Source organism: Papio anubis, chromosome 4 (genome assembly GCF_008728515.1).
Source record: "Papio anubis isolate 15944 chromosome 4, Panubis1.0, whole genome shotgun sequence".
In the NCBI taxonomy this organism is placed as follows: Eukaryota; Metazoa; Chordata; class Mammalia; order Primates; family Cercopithecidae; genus Papio; species Papio anubis.
The window spans coordinates 142,255,977-142,280,087 of record NC_044979.1 but is presented as its reverse complement, the minus strand read 5'-3'; the positions used below and the strand labels follow the sequence as shown (position 1 = coordinate 142,280,087).

Genomic DNA, 24,111 nt, shown 5'->3' with positions numbered 1-24,111 from the left:
GTTCTGCTAAGGTGATTACATGACTTTTTTTCTTTTTCTTTTTTTTTTTTTGGAGACAGAGTTTCACTCTGTCACCCAGGCTGGAGTGCAGTGGCGCGATCTCGGCTCACTGCAACCTCCGCCTCCCGGTTCAAGTGATTCTTGTGCCTCAGCCACTAGAGTAGCTGGGATTACACGTGTGTGCCACCACGCCCGGCTCTTTTTTTTTTTAAAGTAGTTTCAGGGGTTTTGCCACGTTTTCCAAGCTGGTCTCCTGGTCTCAAGTGATCCTCTACGCCACTCCCAGTACGCTGGGATTTTGAGCATGAGCCACTGTGCCCAGCAAAATATTTTCAGTGGTCACTGATTTCCTGTATATTTAGTGGTTATTTAATCAGTTTTTGGTGTGTGTGTGTGTGCGTGCGCGTAAGAGGGTGGTTTTAGTTTGCCAGTAACAGACAATCCACTGTTGTCTGCCATGTGTAATACAGAATACTGTAGGCTTCAAGGTTGGACACAATTCAGCATCTCAGGCGTGGGATTTCTCTTCCATCTATCCACAATACCTCCCACCATGTCACTTTCACCCTTGTGTTTTCTTCCCTCCTGATTGCAAGTTGGCTGCTGTGGTTCCAGCCTTCACACATCCACTTATGCACTACTAACTAGAGAAAAGGAGGCTTTTGATAGAAGCTCTCTAAAAAGGTCTTTCATTTCACAGAGCCAAGTGGGGTCATTTGCCCACTTCTGAATCAATGGCTTGACTATTGCCTGGGTTGTGTCTCGGGAGTCTTGGCTGAGCATGGTGGCTCAGGCCTGTAATCCCAGCCTTTGGGAGGCTGGAAATTAGACCCGGATCAGTTGAGGTCAGGAGTTTGAGACCAGCCCTGGCCAACTTGCCCAGTGAAACCCCATCTCTACTAAAGCGACAAAATTGGCTACAGGTGGTGGTGCATGCACACAGTAATCTCAGCCACTCAGGAGGCTGAGGAAGGAGAGGTAGCAGACCCGAGGCCGAGGAGGTTGCAGTGAGTCAGGGTGTGCCTCACTCCAGCCTGTAGGTGACACCAGGCTCCATCTCAAAAAAAAAAGGCCAGCTACTGTGGCTCACATGTAATCCTAGCACTTTGGGAGGCCAAGGTGGGTGGATCACGAATCAGGGACAGAGACCATCTGGCTAACATGGTGAATCCCGTCTCTACCTAAAAATGCAAAAAATTAGCCCCTATGTGGTGGCCTTCTCAGCCTTCGGGAAGAGCACTAGGAGGCAAAATCATTTAATTTCGAGCAGTTACAGTGAAAAGTGAGATCCGACCTACACTCAGCCTGAACCAGAGTGAGACTCGTCTCAAAAAAAAAAAAAAAAAAAAAAAAAAAGACCCAGCTACTGTGGCTCACATCTGTAATCCCTGGCACTTTGGGAGGCCAAGGTGGGTGGATCACGAGGTCAGGACAGTAGGGCTTAAGTGCAGTGCAGTGCAGAAGCCTGGCGTGGTGTGTGCACTCCTAGTCTCAACTACGAGAGCTGAGGGCAGGAGAGCGTGAACCTGGGAGCCAGAAAGGATGCAGTGGTGAAGACCAACCATTGCACTCCATTTTGGGCGCAGAGGCTGAGACTCCGATCTCCAAAATCTTATTGTGTGATGGGTATTCTGCTGAGGATTTACTAGCCTGGTTTAATAAGACACATTCTGTGTGGCTAAGGTGCTAAGAAGTTAAGGGGAAAGATTGTGGGGAGATAGAGGGGGAGAAGGAGGAAGAGAGAGAGAACTTACACAGTGCGTGAGACCCAGGAGCCTGACTGTATGTGGAGTAAGTGCGTATTTTCACAACAAAAAGCTCCAAACCCTTAAAAAAACTATCGATGTACATATACCCATGTTTTTCTTTCTTTTTTTTTTTTTTTTTTTTTTTTGAGACGGAGTCTCGCTCTGTAGCCCGGGCTGGAGTGCAGTGGCCGGATCTCAGCTCACTGCAAGCTCCGCCTCCCAGGTTTACGCCATTCTCCTGCCTCAGCCTCCCGAGTAGCTGGGACTACAGGCACCCGCCACCTCGCCCGGCTAGTTTTTTGTATTTTTTAGTAGAGACGGGGTTTCACGGTGTTCGCCAGGATGGTCTCGATCTCCTGACCTCGTGATCCGCCCGTCTCGGCCTCCCAAAGTGCTGGGATTACAGGCTTGAGCCACCGCGCCCGGCCTCATGATTTTCTTTCTATCTTTTTTTTTTTGAGACAGAGTCTCACTCTGTTACCCATGCTGGAGTGCAGTGGCGCAATCTCGGCTCACTGCAACCTCTGCCTCCCAGGTTCAAGCAATTCTCCTGCCTCAGCCTCCCGAGTAGCTAGGATGACAGGTGCCTGCCACCATGCCCGGCTAATTTTTGTATTTTTAATAGCGATGGGGTTTCACCATGTTGGCCAGTCTGATCTTGAACTCCTGACCTTGTGATCCGCCCGCCTCAGCCTCCCGAAGTGCTAGGATTACAGGTGTGAGCCACCGCGCCTGGCCTACCTTCATCTGATTTTACAGCCGTTCCCCATCGCTGGCATTACCTCCTGCAGATCAGCAGGGCGTTAGATTCTCACAGGAGCGCAAATCCTCCTGTGAACTGGCAGGCGAGGGATGGAGGTTCACCCTCCTTAGGAGAATCTAGTGCCTGATGATCTGGCACTGTCTCCCGTCACCCCTAGTTGTAGGAAAACAAGCTCAGGCTCCCACTGAGTCTATATGATGGTGAGTTGTAGAATTGTTTCATTATGTGTTACAGTGTCATCGTAATCGAAATAAAGTGTGCAGTAATTCAAATGTGCTTGAATCATCCTGAAACCAACAGTCTCCCCACCCCTTCCCACCATTCATGGAAAAATTGTCTTCCACGAAATCGGTCCCTGGTGCCAAAAAGGCTGGGGACTGCTGGTTTAAAGGACAGTATCACAGTGTCACCTGGAAAGCAGTTGGAAATGCGGAGGGAGTGGTGAAGGCCCAGGTTGGGAGAAGAGTGTTCCAGAAATCCCAGCATTGGTGCCGCTCACGGTGTTTAATGTACTTGAAGAACAGTCACCATTGGTATTAACAGCAACGATGCGAGGTCACCTACAAAAAGCAAGATGACCATGCATGGTCCCAGAGGTGAAATCAGTCCGCCCCTGGTTCCCTGATGTACCGTAGACACAGACATGCCCATTTGCTCACATGTTTGTGGCTGCTTTACCCCAAAGCACCACTGCGAAGGGGTTGTGGTGTAGACTGTCTGGTCCACCAAGCCTAAAATACTTACTCTCCGGCCCTTTACAGAAGGTTTGCCTCCCTCTCTCCCTCCGACCACCGATCTACAGTGAAAAAGCACTGACTTGTCAGGTCAGAAATGGGGAGGCGGCCAGGCCTCACGGCGCACACCTGTAATCCCAGCTCTTTGGAAGGCCGAGGTGGATCACTTGAGTCCAGGAGTTTGAGACCAGCCTGGCCAATGTGGTGAAACTCCGTCTCTACTAAAAACACAAAAATTAGCCAGGTGTGGTGGTTCATGCCTGTATTCCCAGCTACTTAGTGGGAGGCTGAGGCAGGAATAGAATCGCTTGAGCCTAGGAGGTGGAGGTTGCAGTGAGCCAAGACTTCCATCCTCGGTGACAGAGTGAGACTGTCTCAACAACCAAAAAAAAAAAAAAAAGAAAAGGCTGGGCGCAGTGGCTTATGCCTGTAATCAGCACTTTGGGAGGCTGAAGTGGGCAGACCTTGAGGTCAGGAGTTCGAGACCATCCTGGCTAACACGGTGAAACCCGTACTAAAAATACAAAAAATTAGCCGGGTGTGGTGGTACATTCCTGTAGTCCCAGCTACTCGGGAGGCTGAGGCAGAAGAATCGCTTGAACTCGCAAGGCGGAGGCTGCAGTGAGCCGAGATCGCGCCACTGCACTCAGGCCTGGGCAACAGAGTGAGACTCTGTTCTCAAAAAAAAAAAAAAAAAAAAGAAATGGGGAGAATCAGCAATGGCTTGGAAGAGTCTAGAAAAGGCCCTAAGTAGTCTTAGGATTGGTCTTGATTTCAAATTAGGAAATTGATGTGATAAATTTTAACAACTTTGGAAGTTTGACTTCTTTCAGCCAAATTCTGGGAGGCAGAGCTGCAAGCTTCAAATTATCCACTTGAAAAATAAAGTATTAGAAAAAATGCCCATTTACGTCAAAGTTTAGTGTTTGAAACATACTTAAAATCCATTTAGAATTAGCAGCATTCATCAGATTGTGTCTCAGACTACTCTGGAAAACATTGGGACAAGATGTCTCGTCTTATAAAGGAACCAGATTGACTTTTTTTTTTTTTTTTTTTTTTTTTAGACGAAGTCTCACTCTTTTGCCCAGGCTGGAGTGCAGTGACTCAATCTTGGCTCACTGCAAGTCCTGCCTCCTGGGTTCCAGCAATTCTCCTGCCTCAGTCTCCCGAGTAGCTGGGATTACAGGTGCACACCACCACACCTGGCTAATTTTTTGTATTTTTGGTAGAGACAGGATTTCACCATGTTGCCCAGGCTGGTCTTAAACTCCTGACCTCAGGCAATTTGCCTGCTTCAGCTTCCCAAAGTACTGGGATTACAGGTGTGAGCCACTGTGCCTGGCTTTTATGGAGTTTTAAATTTTTAGTTGGATGCTTATACATGTTCAGAGCATTTTGAAATAAGTACTCTCTCATATTCAGTTCTTCGAATTGTATACCAGGAGCAAATAATATGGAAGGTTCTAGCAAATATCAGACATCCTCTCCATTTTTCTTATTTTAGCCAGTAATGACATACCAGATGAAGAAATCCATTCTCCATTTGCAACAATACTTCTGAGAACATTTTTGAATTACCTCCTGCATTTGGCGTACCACATTTATCACGAAGAATTCCAGTAAGTACTATTTCTGGACCCCCGTTGGGGGACGGGGCATGGCTAGATTGTACTATTGTCATAATGCCCTCTTTTCTTCAGCAGTCATTTTTATTTTTTTGGAAACAGAGTCTTGCTCTGTTGCCCCGGCTGGAGTGCAGTGGCACAATCTTGACTCAGTGCAACCTCTGCCTCCCAGGTTCAAGCAAGGCTCCTGGGTAGCTGGGATGACAGGCATGTACCACCATGCCTGGCAATTTTTTTTTGTTGTTGTTGTTGTATTTTTAGTAGAGATGGGGTTTCACCATGTTGGCCAGGCTGGTTTCGAACTTCTGACCTCAGGCGATCCACCTGCCTCAGCCTCTCAAAGTGCTGGGATTACAGGCGTGAGCCACCGTGCCCAGCCTCAGCAGTCTTTTTTTTTTTTTTTTTTAATACCCTTGAAATGAAGGACTCAGAACACAGTCTTTCTATAAACATTAACCACAAAGCCATGAGATACTAGATCAAAACTTTGAAAACCCTTCATATTTGAATCTGTTCAATACTGCAAATATCTCTTGGGGTTTTTAATGCAGAAACAAATAATCACAACCAACTTTTCTTATGTCAGAATTTCATGTCTTTCTTACAGCAAAAGTGGTTTTATATCTTTTTAAAAAAATAAATTTTATTTATGTATTTATTTTTTTGAGATGGAGTCTTGCTCTGTCACCCAGGCTGGAGTGCAGTGGCGCAATCTCGGCTCACTGCAACCTCCACCTCCCGGGTTCCAGTGATTCTCCTGCCTCAGCCTCAGCCTCCCAAGTAGCTGGGATTACAGGTGTCCGCCACCAAGCCCAGCCAATTTTTTGCATTTTTAGTAGAGATGGGATTTCACCATGTTGGCTAGGCTGGTCTTGAACTCCTGATCTCGAGTGATCCGCCCGCCTTCACCTCCCAAAATGCTGGGATTATAGGTGTGAACCACTGATTCCAGCCTTCCCTTTCTATACTCTATACATTAGAAAGAAATTATTAAGTCTAGCCTGTGCTCAAGGAGAAGGGAATTAATTTCCCTCTTTTGGAGAAGTAATTATTGTATTTCTTGATCATTATCACAGAAAGAGAAGCCCATCGCTCTTCTTGTGTTTTACAAAACTGATGACTGAGAACATTCATCCAAATGCCTACCAGATAAAAGGTAAATACAAAACCAATAGGATTCGATTTACGGCCCCATTTTTTTTTTTTTTCCTCAAAATATAAATCTGGGCTGGGCGCAGTGGCTCACTCCTGCAATCCCAGCACTTTGGGAGGCCGAGGCGGGTGGACCACCTGAGGTCAAGGAGTTCAAGACCAGCCTGGCCAACATGGCAAAACCCTGTCTCTACTAAAAACACAAAAAATTAGCCAGGCGTGGTGGTGCATGCCTGTAATCCCAGCTACTCTGGAGGCTGAGGCAGGAGAATCGCTTGAGCCTGGAGGGCAGAGGTTGCAGTGAGCCAAGATCGTGCCAAAGCACTGCAGCCTGAGCAACAGCAAGACTCTGTCTTGGAAAAAAGAAAAATAGGGTGTATTTATGTAAATTTTTTTTCCCTCAAAATAAATCTGTAATCATTTTTTTACGGGTGTATTTTAGGCAATTTATTCCGTGGGCAACAGCGGACGCTCTACTCTATGATTTACATGAATAAGTGCTGGGAGATTTATGTAGCTTACTGCAGACCCCACGCAGCGCCTCCCCGAGCCTACGATGAAGATGAGACACTTCCTCTGGATGCTGAAAGTAACCACCTAAGTTCAATACTGGCTTTCTATTTACAGGCACTTTGATTTTAATTAAAGAGAGGCAAGATATTCCAGCTATGATATGCAAATAATCAGGTGACGATCTGGGCTGGATTTTCAGAACCATTGAATGTTTACGGAGTCTCTTGGCAGAACAGTGGTCTGTGGTCGTGGAAGGAACAAACAGCCGTCACCTGCCCAATGTGCTCACAAAAAGTTAGAGACACGACAATGGCCTATGGCCTATAACAATAGCCCATATATATATATATATTTATGCTGCAATCCCAGCACTTTGGGAGGCGGTAGATTGAATCACATGGGTCAAGAGGAGTTCAAGTTCAGCTTATGCATATATAAATTTATATATGCCATGGGCCATTGTCTTAAAAAATATATATATATATACACTAATATATTTTATGTATATATATATATTTTTGAGACAGAGTTTTGCTCTTGTCAATCAGGCTGGAGTGCAATGAGGCGATCTTGGCTCACTGCAACCTCCACCTCCTGGGCTCAAGCAATTCTCCTGCCTCAGCCTCCTAAGTAGCTGGGATTACAGGTGCCTACCATCACGCCCGGTTAATTTTTGTATTTGTAGTAGAGACGGGGTTTCACCATGTTGCCCAGGCTGGTCTCGAACTCCTGACCTCAGGTGATCCACCTGCCTCGGCCTCCCTAAGTTCCGGGATTGCAGGCGTGAGCCACAGCGCCTGACTGGCCTACGGTATGTTTATTCACGCAGATCCGGCTATTTAAAGGAAGATGGGGCCGAGTGCAGTGCTGCATGCCTGTAATTCCAACACTTTGGGAGACCGAGGCAAGAGGGTGACCTGAGCTTAGGAATTCAAGACCAGCCTGGGCAACACAGTGAGATCCCCCTCTCTACAAAAAATGAAAAAACATAGCCGGGCATGGTAGTGCACACCTGTAGTCCCAGCTACTTGGGAGGCTGTAGTAAGCTGTGATCATGCCACTGTATTCCAGCCTGGTTGACAGAGGGAGGCCCTGTCCCAAAAAAATCCCCCAATAAACAAAAAAGGAAAACGGAGGAACACCTTACTCTTTTTGATGGACCAACGTGTTGCCTGATCCTAGAACAGCAATAAAGCCAACTGAAATCTTTTTACAAAGGAAGGACTTTGGAAGGCTGAGGTGGGTGGATCACCTGAGGTCAGGAGTTTGAGACCAGCCTGGCCAACACTGTGAAACCCCGTTTCTACTAAAAATACAAAAAAAAATTAGCCAGGTGTGGTGGCGGGAGCCTGTAATCCCAGCTACTTGGGAGGCTGAGGCAGGAGAATTGCTTGAACCCGGGAGGCAGAGGTTGCAATGAGCTGAAATCGTGCCACTGCACTCCAGTCTAGGCAACAAGAGCAAAACTCTGTCTCAAAAAAAAAAAAAAAAAGGAAGTGGGGAGGATCAATGTCATTTAAAACAATTATAGTTTATTGAAAATGGAATTTTCAAAAGTTATTACTTGGGAAAATAGTGACATCTTATTTATACAATGTTCTCATACTATTGGTTGTTTTTGTTCCATGATATATATATATATTTTTAAGACAGAGTCTCGCTCTTTCGCCAGGCTGGAGTGCAGTGGTGCGATCTCGGCTCACTGCAACCTCTGCCTCCTGGGTTCAAGCAATTCTCCTGCCTCAGCCTCCCGAGTAGCTGGGACTACAGGCGTGCATGACCATATTAAGCTGATTTTTGTATTTTTAGTAGAGACGGGGTTTCACTGTGTTAGCAAGGATGGTCTCGATCTCTTGACCTCGTGATCCGCCTGCGTTGATCTCCAGGTGTGAGCCACTGTGCCTGGCCTGTTCCATGATACTTTTAATTTGTACTTGTGGGAATACAAATGATTAAACAGAATCAAATACTAATGCTAAGGAGTTTTTACAAATTTTGTAACGTCGTATACATAAGAAAAATGGATGGTAACCTAGTGTGTAACTGTGGGAAAATAGTTTGTTGTTTTGAGCGAGGGTCTCGCTCTGTCACCCAGGCTGGAGTGCAGTGGTGCGATCTTGGCTCCCGGCAGCCTCGACCTCCTGGGTTCAAGTGATCCTCCCACCTCAGCCTCCTGAGTAGCTGGGACTACATGTGTGCCAACATACCCAGCTAATTTTTCTATTTTTTGTACAGACGTGTTATTGCCATGTTGCCCAGGCTGATCTTGAACTCTTGGGCTCAAGCAGTCCTGTTGCCTCAGCCTCCTGAAGTGCTGGGATTATGGGAGTGAGCCAGTACACCCGGCCCTTTTCAGTTTTTCGTTTGTTTCAAGCATGTTTGCAATTGCCCATTGAAGTTTTTATTTTATTTTATTTTATTTTTATTTTTATTATTATTTTTTTTTTGAGATGGAGTCTCGCTCTGTTGCCCAGGCTGGAGTGCAGTGGCCGAATCTCAGCTCACTGCAAGCTCCGCCTCCCGGGTTTACGCCATTCTCCTGCCTCAGCCTCCCGAGTATTTATTTTTTTGACAGAGTCTTGCTCTGTCACTCAGGCTGGAGTGCAGTGACATGATCTGGGCTCACTGCAACCTCCGCCTCCTGGGTTGAAGGGATTCTTCTGCGTCAGCCTCCCGAGTAGCTGGGATTATAGGTGCACGCCGCCACGCCCAGCTAATAGAGACAGAATTTCACCATGTTGCCCAGGCTGGTCTCAAACTCCTGAGCTCAGGTGATCCACCCATCTCGGCCTCCCACAGTGCTAGGATTAGAGGCATGAGCCGCCGCACCCAGCCTCATTGAAGCGTTTTTGTGATGACTGTCTTCAGTCTCTGTTCGTCAATTGTAACATCTCTGTTGTCTTAGCGATGGCATCTGTGGACTCTCTTTTTTCATTCAGTTTGAGATCTTCCTGGTTCTTAGTATGAGTGTGTTTTTGTGTTTTTTGTTTTTTTGCTTTTTTTTTTTTGGAGGCAGAGTGTTGCTCTGTCTCCCAGACTGGACTGCAGTGGCATGATCTCGGCTCACTGCAACCTCTTCCTCCTGGTTCAAGGGATTTTCCTGCCTCAGCCTCCCAGGTAGCTGGGATTACAGGCACCTACCACCATGCCAGGCTAATTTTTATATTTTTAGTAGAGATGGGGTTTCACCATGTTGCCCAGGCTGGTCAGTATGAGTGATTTTTTAAAAAATATTGAAACCTGAACATTTGAGTACAGTAAGTCCTCACTTAATGTTTTTATTTTTTACTTTTTTTTTTTTTTTTTTTTTTGAGACAGAGTCTTACTCGGTCGCCAGGCTGGAGTGCAGTGGTGCAATCTCAACTCACCGCAACCTCTGCCTCCTGGGCTCATGTGATTCTCCTGCGTTAGCCTCCCAACTAGCTGGGATTATAGGTGCCTGCCACTACGCCCCGCTAATTTTTGTATTTTTAGTAGAGATGGGGTTTCGCCGTGTTACCGAGGCTGATCGATATGAGTGATTTTTTAAAATAATATTGAAACCTGAACATTTGGGTACAGTAACTCCTCACTTAACATTATTATTATCGAGACGGAATCTTGCTCTGTCACCCAGGCTGGAGTACAGTGGCGCGATCTGAGCTCACTGCAACCTCTGCCTCCTGGGCTCAAGTGATTCCCCTGCCTCAGCCTCCCGAGTAGCTGGGATTACAGGCATCCACCATGCCCAGCTAATTATTTTGTGTTTTTAGTAGAGCTGGGGTTTCCGCATGTTGGCCAGGATGGTCTCGATCTCTTAACCTCATGATCCGCCTGCCTCGGCCTCCCAAAATGCTGGGATTACAGGTGTGAGCCACCTAACATTATTAACATTATCGATTATTGATAGGTTCTTGGAAACTGTGACTTTAACCAATGCGAAGAGCGTAATTCTTCTTCATGTCAATTGTGGTAAAACTGGTTTTGTTGTGCAGTACGTTGTTTCCCTAGGTGCTTTTCAGCCTACAGCATTGTGTTCATATTTCACACCTGGACTGTGTTCTCTTCTCCCATGTTCTATGTCCTGTTCTGTGCCAAAAAATACTTTACTGTTATTTTGGAGGTGCTAGAGAAGGGAGAGAGGGGTGTGTGTGTGTGTGTGTGTGTGTGTGTGTGAGACAGGGTCTTGCTCTGTCACCCTGGCTGGAGTGCAGTGTTGTGATCACAGTTCACTGTGGCCTCAAACTCCTGGACTTCAGTGATCCTCCCACCTCGGCCTCCTGAGTGGCTGGGACTGCAGGCATGCACCACCATGCTCGGCCTCCATTTTTAATTTTTGTAGAGACAGGGTCTTGCTCTGTTGCCCAGGCTGATCCCCAACGCCTGGGCTCAAGTGATCCTCCCACCTCGGCCTCACAAGGTTCTGGGATTATAGGTGTGAGCCACCATGCCTGGCCGTACATACCAATGTTAATCCAGAATGCTTTTCAAAATTATCAGTCTTTAAGATATTAATTTATGGCTCGGCGCAATGTCTCACGCCTGTAATCCCAGCCCTTTGGGAGGCCGAGGGAGGCAGATCACTTGAGGTCAGGAGTTTGAGACCAGCCTGGCCAACATAGTGAAATCCCATCTCTACTAAAAAATACAAAAATTAGCTGGACGTGGTGTTGTGCACCTGTAGTCCCAGCTACTTGGGAGGCTGAGGCAGGAGAATCACTTGAACCCAGGAGGTGGAGGTTGCAGTGAGCTGAGATTGCACCACTGCACAGCAGCCTGGGCGACAGAGCAAGATTCCATCTTTCAAAAAAAAGAAAAAAGATATTAATTTCTGGTACACTTTCTTAATTATTGTATTGATATAAATTGACATTAAAATATGTAGCTGTTTACAATTATAGGCAGTTATGGTTTGATTTCCTTTTTTACAGGACTTTAAAATGATAAGTAAAGAATTAGCAGCTATATTTATGGAGGTCATAGCAGAGGATAATCCTTTCATATATGATGGAACTGACAGCAGCTTTGAACCTGAGGTTTATAAAGAGCTTTCACAAACGGTGCAGATCCAATTCAGGCTGTTGGTTTTGCCATGGATACCAAGAACAAAGAACCAAGATTTTTTTTTTTTTCATTAGCCTTTTCGTTTACACTTTTTTTTTTTTTTTTTTGAGACGGAGTCTTGCTCTGTCGCCCAGGCTGGAGTGCAGTGGCACAATCTCGGCTCACTGCAAGCTCTGACTCCCGGGTTCACGCCATTCTCCTGCCTCAGCCTCCCGAGTAGCTGGGACTACAGGCGCCGCCACCACTCCTGGCTAATTTTTTCTTTTTTTTTGGTATTTTTTTTAGTAGAGATGGAGTTTCACCATGTTAGCCAGGGTGGTCTCGATTTCCCGACCTCGTGATCCGCCTGCCTTGGCCTCCCAAAGTGCTGGGATTACAGGCGTAAGCCACCACACCGGGCCTTCAGCGGATTTTTTAAAAACAATTTTTTGTACAGAATGGGTCTCACTGTGTTGCCCAGGCTGGTCTCAAACTACTGGGCTCAAACGATCCTCCTGCCTCAGCCTCCTAACGTGCTGAGATTACAGATGTGAGCCACTGTGACCAGTCTAAGAACCAAGATTTGATTGAAAGCAGTCTGAACACAAGTACAGAATATATGTGTGTGTGTGTCTGTGTGCGTGTCTGTGCATGTGTGTGTCTGTGTGCACGTGTCTGCATGTCTGTGTGCAAACGTGTACGTATTCAGATGTCAGGAAATAATGAACGCCAATCCATCAATGCTCTGTCTCCAGGTGTGTCCGAATGATGGAAACTCTGTTTTCTTTTATTTCAGCTGGTTTTCCTGGAATTCTTTGAAGCTCTCTTAAGCTTTGCATTCATCTGTGTTACTGACCAAATGACTAAATCCTATGCGAATGTTCCAACTGATGATGTGTCTGGAAATAAACAGGAAACTATTTATACACTACTAAATCAGGTAACACAATGTCTTAGAATTAGGTAATCTTAGAATTACAGAGCAAAGAGGGCCGGGCGCGGTGGCTCACGCCTGTAATCCCAGCACTTTGGGAGGCCGAGGCGGGCAGATCACGAGGTCAGGAGATCGAGACCATCCTGGCTAACACGGTGAAACCCCATCTCTACTAAAAATAGAAAAAAATTAGCCAGGCGTGGTGGCGGGCGCCTGTAGTCCTAGCTACTCGGGAGGCTGAGGCAGGAGAATGGCGTGAACCCAGGAGGCGGAGCTTGCAGTGAGCTGAGATCGCACCACTGTACTCCAGCCTGGGCGACAGAGCGAGACTCTATCTCAAAAAAAAGACAGAGCAAGGAATGACTTTATTCTGGAATGGTTAAACCATCATCAAAACTATCTTGGTTTTACTAACCCTTCCAGAAAGTAATTTAAGAAGTCTTTCCTTTTCCTTTTGAAATTTTGTTTTATGTATTTTGAGACAGGAATTCACTCTGTCATCCAGGCTTGAGTGCAGTGGTGCAGTCACGGCTCACCGCAGCCTTGACCCCCTGAGCTCACACGCTCCTCCCATCTTAGCCTCCTGAGTAGCCAGGACTACAGGCTTGTGCCACCACACCTAGCTAATTTTTTTTTTTTTTTTTTTTTTTTGAGATAGAGTCTCACTCTGTTGCCCAGGCTGGAGTGCAGTGGCACAATCTCAGGTCACTGCCACCATTGCCTCCTGGATTCAAATGATTCTCATGCCTCAGCCTCCCAAGTAGCTGGGATTACAGGCATGTGCCACCACACCTGGCTAATTATATTTTAGTAGAGACGGGGTTTTGCCATGTTGACCAGGCTGGTCTCGAACTCCTGACCTCAGTTGATCCACCTGCCTTGGCCTCCCAAAGTGCTAGGATTACAGGCCTGAGCCACTGTGTCTGGCCTTTTTGTATTTTTTTGTAGAGATGGGGTTTTGCCATGTTGCCCAGGCTGGTCTCAAACTCCTGAGCTCAAGTGATCCTCCTGCCTCAGTGTCCCAAAGTGCTGGGATTACAGGTATGAGCCACCGTGTCCGGCCAACATGTCTTTTTCACATTTTGGAAGTGTGTACAGATTTTTTTTAAGTTTGGGAAAATGAGTTTCCTGGCCGTGACCCAGAAAGTGGACTCTTAGCCACAGCAGATTTCATAATGAAGGTCACAGTGCATACCGACATGCTGGGGGGGCCACTAGACCACACATGAGAAAATCAGAGGTATTGGCCGGGCGTGGTGGCTCACGCCTGTAATCCCAGCACTTTGGGACGCTGAGGCCAGCAGATCATGAGGTCAGGAGATCGAGACCATCCTGGCTAACATGGTGAAACCCGGTCTCTAATTAAAAAATAAAAAAAAAAATTAGCCAGGCATGGTGACAGGCGACTGTAGTCCCAGCTACTCGGGAGGCTGAGGCAGGAGAATGGCGTGAACCTGGGAGGTGGAGCTTGCAGTGAGCCAAGATCGCGCCACTGCACTCCAGACTGGACGACAGAGCAAGACTCCGTCTCAAAAGGAAATCAGAGATATTTTACTAGGAGATGTTGTGTTACATGGATCCAGTGTTTCTAACAGTGGACGGCCTGCTCAAGAGCAGATCTGTCGGGGAACAGTTCTTGAGTGTGCGTGGGATGCTAAACAGGTCCCCAGGGCTTGCTCACAAGGATGGACACCCCGGCCAGGCGCGGTGGCTCACGCCTGTAATCTCACCACTTTGGGAGGCCAAGGTGGGCGAATCACTTGAGGTCAGGAATTCGAGACCAGCCTGGCCAACCGTGGTGAAACCCCGTCTCTACTCCAAGTACACTGGAACCTGAACGTTCATGTCAGGGTCCAAGGCAATCACTGCTCCCTTTTGACCAACAGTTTGGGAGAGTGATTTAGAGATCACAGAGGCTCAGCTTCAAACTTACTAAAGCTGATCCTTCTTGCTCAGCTCATGGTAGCTTCGCACACTCCGGTCATGTGGGGAGGCAAAGGTAGAATTTTGTCCCACAGAGGAAAGTGTGCTGTGCAGAGGGACAGCAAGCTCCACAGATGGGCAGAAGGCTGTCCTTGAGCCGTCAGCTGAGTGCGCGCGCGTGTGAGGGAACAACTGGGACCTAAGGGAAGGGCCCCCAGGAAGAAGGGGAGGAAGCTCAAGCACTCACACAGGGCTGGGAGTAGTTTGCATTCCTGGTCGCCAGCGTGGAGGGGCCTTCACATCCACGACGGGCGTGGGGCTGGGTACCTAGAAGTTCACTGTGTGTGGGTGTGGGTGTGAGTAGGGGTGTGTGTGTGGGGGTGTGTGTGTGGGTGTGGGAATGTTGGGGTGTGTGTGGGGTGGGACTGTGTGGGGGTGTGTGTGGGGGGTGTGTGTAGGTGTGTGTGGGGGTGTGGGTGCGTGTGGGTGTGGGGGTGTGGGTGTGTGTGGGGGGGTGTGGGTGTGTGGGGGTATAGGTGTGTGTGGGTGTGGGTGTGTGTGGGTGTGTGTGTGGGGGGTGTGGGTATGTGTGGGTGTGTGTGGGGTGTGTAGTGTGGGTGTGTGTAGGTGGGTGTGGGGGGGTGTTTGTGTGTGTGTGATTTCAAGACAAAATCTTGCTCTGTTGCCCAGGCTCGAGTGCAGTGGCATAATCTTGGCTCACTGAAGGCTCTGCCTCCTGGGTTCAAGTGATTCTCCTGCCTTGGCCTCCCAAGCAGCTGGGATTACAGGTGCGCACTGCCAAACCCGGCCAATCTTTGTATTTTTAGTAGAGACAGGGTTTCACCGTATTGGCCAGCCTGGTCTCACACTCCTGGCCTCAAGTGATCCACCCGCCTCATTCTCTGAAACTTCTGGGATTACAGGCATGAGCCAACGTGCCTGGCCTGTTATTTATTTCTTTAGAGATGGGGTCTCAATATGTTGCCCAGGCTGGTCTCAAACTCCTGGGCTCAGGTGATCCGCCCACCTTGTCCTCCCAAAGAGCCGAGATTACAGGCGTGAGCCACTGTGCCTGATTCTGTTCAGGGTCTTGACTGAGGCGATGGTTTCACAGGTATAGACATGTGAAAACACATCCAAGGGTACACTTCGTGTGTAGTTCATTGTAAATCAGTTACACCCCATTAACATAATGTGTGTGTGCGCGCGTGTGTGTGCCTGTGTGGATCTCTGTGGAAACCAGAAGCCCTCTGACGCGTGTGTTTGTTCTTGCGTAGAACGCCCAGAGCAAGAGTCCCAGCGCGGTCCTGAGCCACGAATCGGATGCTGCTCACTCTGACAGTGCCAGGTCATCTTCCAGCAAGTTAGAGCTCTGGCCTGATGTTAACAAAATAAGGAAATCAGAGGTTTGTCTTGGCAACTAACCGTGTAGAGACCCGGTACCGAGTGCCTGCTCTGTGAAGAGCTCTTTTCCATGCGCTGGGGGCCTGGCACCGAACAGAAACCCACGCCCTCATGGACACTACGTTCCAGTGCGGAGGGGACACGGCAGGGGGGAGGGGACACGGCAGCAGGTGAACAGCGCTAATAGCGTTTTTGGGTGTTTACCTGGTGCCGAGCCGTCCCCAGGGACCAGCTCAGCGTCCCGATGACCTTCAGGTACTGCGATTCTCTCTAGGAGGGAAGCCAGGCCCAGGAAGGTTAAATAACTTGGCCACAGCTGCATTAGCAGTAAGTCGTGGAGCGGGGGGTTTGTGCCCAGGCAGTTTGACTCCAGAATTAGCACCCGTTACCGCAAGCGCTGCTTCTTCCCACTTATGAGGTCTAAGTGACAGGAAGGGTGTCTGGCCGGGGTGGGGCCCTGGCGTTTATTCTGGGTGAGGTGGGATGGGATGGGACAGCGTCTGAGCAGAGGCGTCAGGAGGCTCTGTGGCTTCACTGTTGAGAAACCAGCAAGGAAGCTCTTGGAACCATCCCGGTGGGAGGTGATGGTGACTGGGACTAAGGTGGGCTGAGGTCTGAGGTGTTTTGAAGGCTGCGGGGGTTGAGAGGGAAGGAGAAGGCAAAGATGAGTCCACGATGTTTTGGCTGAGCATTGGAAGAATAGAGTGGCCATTTAAGATGATGTGGAAGACGGAGGCAGGGGGCTGAGTTTGGGGAGCAAAATTAAGTGGTTGATTTTGGACAAGTTAAGGTTAAGGTGCCTGAATTGAGGCCCAAGTAGCACGGCCAGAGGCAAGACTGGAGTTCAAGGACTGCTGGAGGTGGAAATGTGGGCGTTAGGGCATACACGTAATTAGAGCCATTAGGTAACATTTTGCTTCATGATTTTTTTTAAATGTAAAAGCCCAAGATCAAGAAGTCTCTAAGTGATGAAAGAGTCTCCAAAATGAATTTTCAATCTACTGGAAAAGGGGTCACCTTTTTTTCATCTGAGAGCGGTGAGTGTTTTAATGATAGAACCTTAATATTTACAAACTGTTGCTTATGAATTACATAATGTCTAGACAGTTTTACAACCATCTTTTTTAAATTTTTATTTTCTTAGAGGCAGAGTCTCGCTATGTTGTCCAGGCTGGTCTTGAACTCCTGGGCTCAAGCGATCCTCCCACCTCGGCCTCCTGAGTAGCTGGGATTACAAGTAGGCGTCACCACACCCAGCACAACTGTCTTTTTAAACAATGAGGCTGGTATAGCTGCTTCCATTTCTCCTCCCTGGTTTGGAGTTCAAGTTCAAGGCGTGACCTTGCGGTGCTGACTCAGTCTGTGAGGGCAGAGGCGGGGATGGGACAGCTGGGCCTCCCCTGGGCCCCGCACGCCCATCTCAGAGTCTGCCGCTGTTGACTGTATTGTTTCTTCCAGGCGACTTTTCTCTCTCCAGGGTCTCATTCTCTTTGAGTTTTAAAGGTGCTCAAATTAAAACCAACAAACAATCCTTATTCACTTCCTCATCCTCCTCTTTCATTATGTTTTCCTTTATCCTGGGAAGATGGCTCTCGAGGCCTCTCTCTCTGCTGACTGCACCTCCTCCCTTCTGGTTTGATTCCTCAGCCCTGTCTGCGTGAACTTCCAACCTCACGCCTCTCCTTTCCTCAGGGTCATCCAATGATGATCAATGTCATGGGAATTTTCCGCTGTCACTTTGCTGGCCTTGCCAGTTGCATGTGGCCTTGTTTCCATGATTAAACAAGCCCTGGTGTTTCCCCCTTTTCTTTTTCTTTCTTTTTTTTGGAGACAAGGTCTTACTTTGTCACCCGGACGGGAGTGCAGTGGTGCCATCATAGCTCACTGCAACCTCCGCCTCCTGGGTTCGAGCAATTCTCCTGCCTCAGCCTCGCTAGTAGCTGGGATAACAGGCACCTGTCACTGTGCCTTGTATTTTTAGTAGAGAAGGGGTTTCATCATGTTGGCCAGGGTGGTCTCGAACTCCTAACCTCAAGTGATCTGCCCACCTCGGCCTCCCAAAGTGCTGAGATTACAGGTGTGAGCCCAACCATGCCTGGCCTTTTTTTTTTTTTTAAAGAGGTGAGGTCTTGCTATGTTGCCCAGGCTGGTCTTGCACTCCTGGATCCAAGAACTCCTGGGTCTGAACGCCTCGGCCTCCCAAAGTGCTGAGGTTACAGGTAGGAGCCCAACCGCGCCTGGCTTTTTTTTTTTTTTTTTTTTTTAAAGAGATGGGGTCTTGCTGTGTTGCCCAGGCTGGTCTTGAACTCCTGGGCCCAAGTGATCCTCCCGCCTTGGTGTCCCAAAGCCCTGGGATTACAGGTGTGAGCCACCGTGCCTAGCCTTCCCCCTTTTCTGACGGTCTCTCTCTCTGGCCGGCCACCCACTCAGTGGTGAACTTTTAAAGGCTCCATCCCAGGCCCTTGTCCTCTCCGAGGCCTCCCCTGTGTATCGGCACTACAGTGCCTGTCATTTCCCGTCACTCCTCCTCTAATGGAGCGTTCCCATCGGCACACATGTGCTCCATATGTCCAGTTAGGAAAATCTCTTCTCTCAGCTGGGCGCCGTGGCTCAGGCCTGTAATCCCAGCACTTTGGGAGGCCGAGGCGGGTGGATCCTGAGGTCAGGAGTTCGAGACCAGCACGGCCAACATAGTGAAACTCCATCTCTACTAAAAATAAAAAAACTAGCCGGGTGTGGTGGCGCACGCCTGTAGTCCCAGGTACTCAGGGCTGAAGTGGGAGAACTGCTTGAACCCCAGAGGCAGAGGTTGCAGTGAGCTGAGACCATGCCGCTGCCCTCCAGCCTGGGCGACAGAGTGAGCTGGGACCATGCCACTGCCCTCCAGCCTGGGCGACAGAGTGAGCTGAGACCACGCCACTGCCCTCCAGCCTGGGTGACAGAGTGAGCTGAGACCATGCCACTCCCCTCCAGCCTGGGCAACAGAGTGAGCTGAGACCATGCTGCTGCCCTCCAGCCTGGGCAACAGAGTGAGCTGAGACCAGGCCACTCCCCTCCAGCCTGGGCGACAGAGTGAGCTGAGACCATGCCACTGCCCTCCAGCCTGGGCGACAGAGTGAGCCGAGACCACGCCACTGCACTCCAGCCTGGGCAACAGAGTGAGCTGAGACCACGCCACTGCCCTCCAGCCTGGGCGACAGAGTGAGGTGAGACCACGCCACCGCACTCCAGCCTGGGCGACAGAGTGAGACTCTGTCTCAAAAAAAAAAAAAAAAAAAAAAAAAGAAAAGGAAAATCTCTTCCCTCACCTTCCCCTCTAGATCCCACTTTCCTTCCCTGCTCCCTTTGCTGATGCATCTTAGGGAGCTGTATACATGCAACGCCTTCTCCAGGACCTCTCCTGTGTCTTCTTAGCTTGCTCCATGTGGCACTGCCCTCCCCAGGCCACTGAAGGCCCCTCTTCATCAGCAGTGCCTCCATGTTGCCACCCCCAGGAATCCTGCCGTCTCTTGAACCGATCTCTCCATAGTCAGGAAAACCGTCAGCTTCTTGCAACACTCTTCGCGTTCAGCCTCTGCGACCCCTCGATGTCCTTGGTTTCTTCTCCATCTGGCGCGAATCTGTGGGTTGTGTCATTTTCTCCCGCAGAGCTCGGCATCCCAGCAGAGACAGGGCGTTCCTGCAGTGCCGTAACAAGATGCACAGTTCCTGGAACAGAAATAGAACTGGAAGTGGAACCCCAGCTAATGTGCTTTCCTGTTGATCTGATTATCTCTAGTCCCAGCTCCAGCTGGATTTTGCCCTGGATCTCTCTGGTCATTCCTTAAGTCTGGTGTGCCATTCACCAGGCCTGTGGCTCCTGCCTGTGGTCAAGGACCCCCTTGACCCACGTGGCATCTCTTCCAGTACCATTTCATCTGATTGTTGCATGTGGCAGCCGTGACTTACCGTCCTCCAGCTTGTAGGTGTCTAGTTGAGAGTTCATGAATGAACATAAGACATTGTTGCCGCCAGGTGCAGTGGCTCACAGCTGTAAGCCCAGAACTCTGGGAGGCCACGGCAGGAGGATCACTTGTGCCCAGGAGTCTGAGACCAGCCTGGGCAACAGAGCAAGCCCCTGTCTCTACAAAAAAAAGCAAAATTCACCAGGTACGGTGGCACACTCCTGTAGTCCCAGCAGCTTGGGAGCCTGAGGCAGGATTGACTCAGGAGCTTGAGGCTGCAGTGAGCCATGATTGCACCACTGCACTCCAGCCTGGGTGCCAGAGCGAGACCCTGTCTCCAAGCAAAAAAAAAGGAATCTTCCTTCACACTCAGTCTTGTTCCTACCTTAGAGTCCTGGATTGCATATAATTTGATTTTCTGAATTTTAAAATCTTCCAAGTGACTGGATAACCGGAATTGCTTAAAAAGATGGAAAACATTATGGTAATTTAAGATTTAGAGATTCTTTAGCCTAGACAAGAAAGATAGAGAGGGGTAACTGTAACTACTAGGAACTTCCTTTTGCGAGAGTGACCGGTTGTCTAGTTCTCCAGGAGAGAGGATTCACTCAGGTACATAGCTATCCTTGTCTTAAAGGGGTTTCAAACTCTGAATAAATACAAGATGTCGAATATTGTCCCCAAGACCTAGGCCCGGTATGGTGGCTCACACCTATAATCTCAGCACTTTGGGAGGCCGAGATGGGAGGATCACTAGAGCTCAGGAGTTTGAGGCCATGGGCAACATAGCAAAACCTGTCTTACAACAAAACCACGATTAGTTGGGCGTGAGGTGGCACTGGCCTGTGGTCCCAGCTACTTGGGAGGCTGAGGTGGGAGACTACTTTTTTTTTTTTGAGACAGAGTCTCGCCTGTCAGCCCCAGGCTGGGAGTGCAGTGGCCGGATCTCAGCTCACTGCAAGCTCCGGCCTCGGTTCATGCCATTCTCCTGCCTCAGCCTCCAGAGAAGCACTACAGGCGCTCAGCCCACCTCGCCTCGCTAGTTTTGTATTTTAGTAGACGGGTTTCACCGGGTTAGCCAGGATGGTCTCGACCTTGTGATCCGCCTGCCTTGGCCTCCCAAAGTGCTGGGATTACAGGCTTGAGCCACCGTGCCCGGCCGGGAGGATCACTTTAGCCCAGGAGTTGGAGGCTGCAGTGAGCCATGATGGTGCCCCTGCACTACAGCCTGGATGACAGAGCGAGATCTTGTCTCACAACTAAAAAAATTAGCTTTGTGTGTGGCGCATTGCTCTTCTCAGCCATAACAGGAGGCTAAGATGGGAGGGATCACTTGCTCCAGGAGTTCCTCCAGGCTTCGTGAGCCATGGTCACACTGTACTCCAGCCTGGGCAACAGAGTGAGACCTTGTCTCAAAAAAAAAAAAAAAAAAAAAGCAAGAAACAAGGGTTTATTATTCTTGAAAACATGGAAAATTAAAATATCAGAAAACCCACATTCTTAAGATATTTAGAAAAAAAAAAAGAGGTGGCCAGGCGCAGTGGCTCATGCCTGTAATCCCAGCACTTTGGGAGGCTGAGGTGGGTGGATCACCTGAGGTTAAGAGTTCCAGACCTGCCAGGCCAACATGGTGAAACCCCATCTCTACTAAAAATACAAATATTAGCCGAGTGTGATGGTGCATGCCTGTAGCTACTCGGGAGCTTGGGAGGCTGAGGCATGAGAATCACTTGAACCCAGGAGGTGGAGGTTGCACTGAGCTGAAATCACGCCACTGCACTCCAGCCTGGGCGACAGGAGACTCTGTCTCCAAAAAAAAACAAGGCAGCAGGAAACTCCAAGGGAAGGTTGATAATCCCAGCCAGGGTCTACTGAGCCCCTGCCTTGTTCCAGGCAGTCATGGGAGCAGCGTCCTTTCTCCTCTCCCTTCTCCTGGCCGAGGAGCAGGGGGCCCACCGCAGGGAGGCCAGAACGAGAAAAAGCACGCAGACTCCCAGTTTACAGCAGGATTGCATTCATGTTCAGCTTCATGAAACTCTATTCCAGAGAAATACGAGAGACCCAAGGATGATCAAAAGGAAGAGTTCAACACGTGGGTCAGTAATATGTACGTCTTCTTTGTGAACACGCTCTTTCACGCGTATAAACGTGAAGAAGCTATCAAGGAGAAAATAAGGGACGACAGGTTACGCAGCACAGCACGGGCCCAGCAGCGGAAGATGGAAGACGACGAACTGGAAGCAAGGTAACTTACGAGGTCCCTCCGCTCCTTCCCGAGCTGCTCGCTCTCCATCCTGTGTTCTGTAGCCGCCAGAATGCATCAGGACCAAGTGCTTTCCGGACAAGCCTATAATTTCCTAAGGGCGTCTTTGACATAAAAAGGAATTAGTATTTGGTCTCTGTTCCTGGCAGAGCACCTGAAGCCTTTGTAACTTCCTGAGTAATAGGGTAATGGGAGCATCTTTGGTTCTAATATTTGGTCTTAGTTTCTAGTTTTTTATTTTTTTTTAGACAGGGTCTCACTGTCGCCCAGGCTGGAGTGCAGTGGTGCGATCTCAGCTCACTGCAGCCTCTGCCTCCTGGGTTCAAGTGATTCTCCTGCCTCAGCCTCCTGAGTAGCTGGGATTATAAGCATGCACCACCACGCCTGGCTAATTTTTGTATTTTTAGTAGAGACGGGGTTTCACCAACTTGTCCACGCTGGTCTCGAACTCCTGACCTCAAGTGATCTGCCCGCCTTGGCCTCCCAAAGTGCTGGGATCACAGGGGTGAGTCACTGCACGCAGCCGTTTTCTAGTTCTTGCCCCAAGGGCTTCAAAAGCTGTGGACTGTCAGGGTAATGACTGGCTTTTGTATGATGAGATGACTGGGGGCCAGGGGAGGGGCCCTCGATAGCTTCTTGCTGGAGCTGGTTGCCAGGGAATCAACCAGGAGATTAGAGGATTGGGACTTTCAGCTCCAGCCCAACCTCCCAGGAAGGAAGAGGGGCTGGAGCTTGAGTTCAATAACTGATAGCCAGTGACTTAATCGGGTCTACATATTGGACCCTCCATAAAATCCCCAAACGAGCTGGGCATTATGGCACATGCCCGTAACCCCGGCACTTTGGGGGACCGAGGCAGGGGGATCACTTGAGTTTGAGACCAGCCTGGGTAATACAGCAAGACCTCATCTCTACAAAAAATACAGAAATTATCCAGATGTGGTGGCAGGCACCTGTAGTCCCAGCTAGTTTGGATGCTGAGGCAGGAGGATTGCTTGAGCCTGGGAGTTGAGGCTGCAGTGATGTGTTTGTGCCACTGCACTCACAGCAAGACCCTATCTCAAAATTATATATAATATTGTATATGTATACACACACACACGCACACATATCTAACTTTGGGAGGCCGAGGCCAGTGGATCACCTGAGGTCAGGAGTTTGAGACCAGCCTGGCCAACCTGGTGAAACCCATCTCTACTAAAAATACAAAATATTAGCTGGGCGTGGTGGTGGAAGCCTGTGATCCCACTACTCAGGGGGCTGAGGCAGGAGAATCACTTGAACTGGGAGGCAGAGGTTGTGGTGGGCCGAGATTGCACCATTGCACTCCAGCCTGGGCAACAAGAGTGAAACTCCGTCTCAAAAAATAATTTTTCTTTTCATAGATACATGAAACGTTTACTTTGGACTGTGTCGACATGGCATCAGTTATTTCAGGCAAAGCGTAGCAGCTTAGTTTTGTTTAACACGCTGCTGAAATGCAGGTCTGAAGGGCTGTATACTATAAATAGCATCAAACTGTTTTTGCGGTTTTGAGGGGGCCTGAAAAAAGCTCCTACCTTCTCATGTTTGCTTTCAGGCTGAATATGTTTATCTTGAGAGAGGAAGAAGCCAAGAGACAAGACTAGGAGGTGGACATCATGGTGATCAAGGAGCCGGTGGACGTGTCATCCTCTCACCTCACACTGGACCCTCCCAAGGAGGACGTGACCGTGTCCCCATCACCAGCAAGAAGAAAAAGTAGCCAGCCACGAGGACACACACAGAGGCTTAGGACGGCACGTGCTGTAAGATTTCCTGAGCATTACAGTTCTTAGCACTGTACTCGATGCAGTGTTTTAAATACCGCCTGGCCCACTGCATCTCAGGTTTCCTACATGGCTGGATTATGGGAGTTTGAGACCAGCCTGGGCAACATAGTGAGACCCTGTCTCTGCAACATTAAAAAATTAGCCGAGCATGGTGATGTGTACCTGTGGTTCTAGCTTCTTGGGAGGCTGAGGCGGGAGGATTGCAGATTGAGGGTGCCGTGAGCCACTGCATTCCAGCCTGGGTCACGGACCTGGTGGCTGGTGTAATCTAC

The 24,111-nt window shown here is 49.0% G+C and overlaps 1 protein-coding gene across 1 annotated transcript in view; it reads left to right on the top strand.

The window, feature by feature from the left end:
- LOC101011728 (radial spoke head 10 homolog B) overlaps positions 1–23,988 on the top strand; it is a 39,136-nt gene extending 15,148 nt beyond the window's left edge. Inside the window, 10 exon segments of the mRNA XM_031665876.1 lie at positions 4,753–4,867; positions 5,950–6,029; positions 6,468–6,570; positions 6,572–6,614; positions 11,449–11,553; positions 12,357–12,500; positions 15,695–15,823; positions 16,765–16,858; positions 21,812–22,010; positions 23,608–23,988. Coding sequence (XP_031521736.1) covers positions 4,753–4,867; positions 5,950–6,029; positions 6,468–6,570; positions 6,572–6,614; positions 11,449–11,553; positions 12,357–12,500; positions 15,695–15,823; positions 16,765–16,858; positions 21,812–22,010; positions 23,608–23,845 — 1,250 coding nt within the window. The 3' untranslated portion in view covers positions 23,846–23,988.
- Positions 23,989–24,111: the final 123 nt, after the last annotated feature.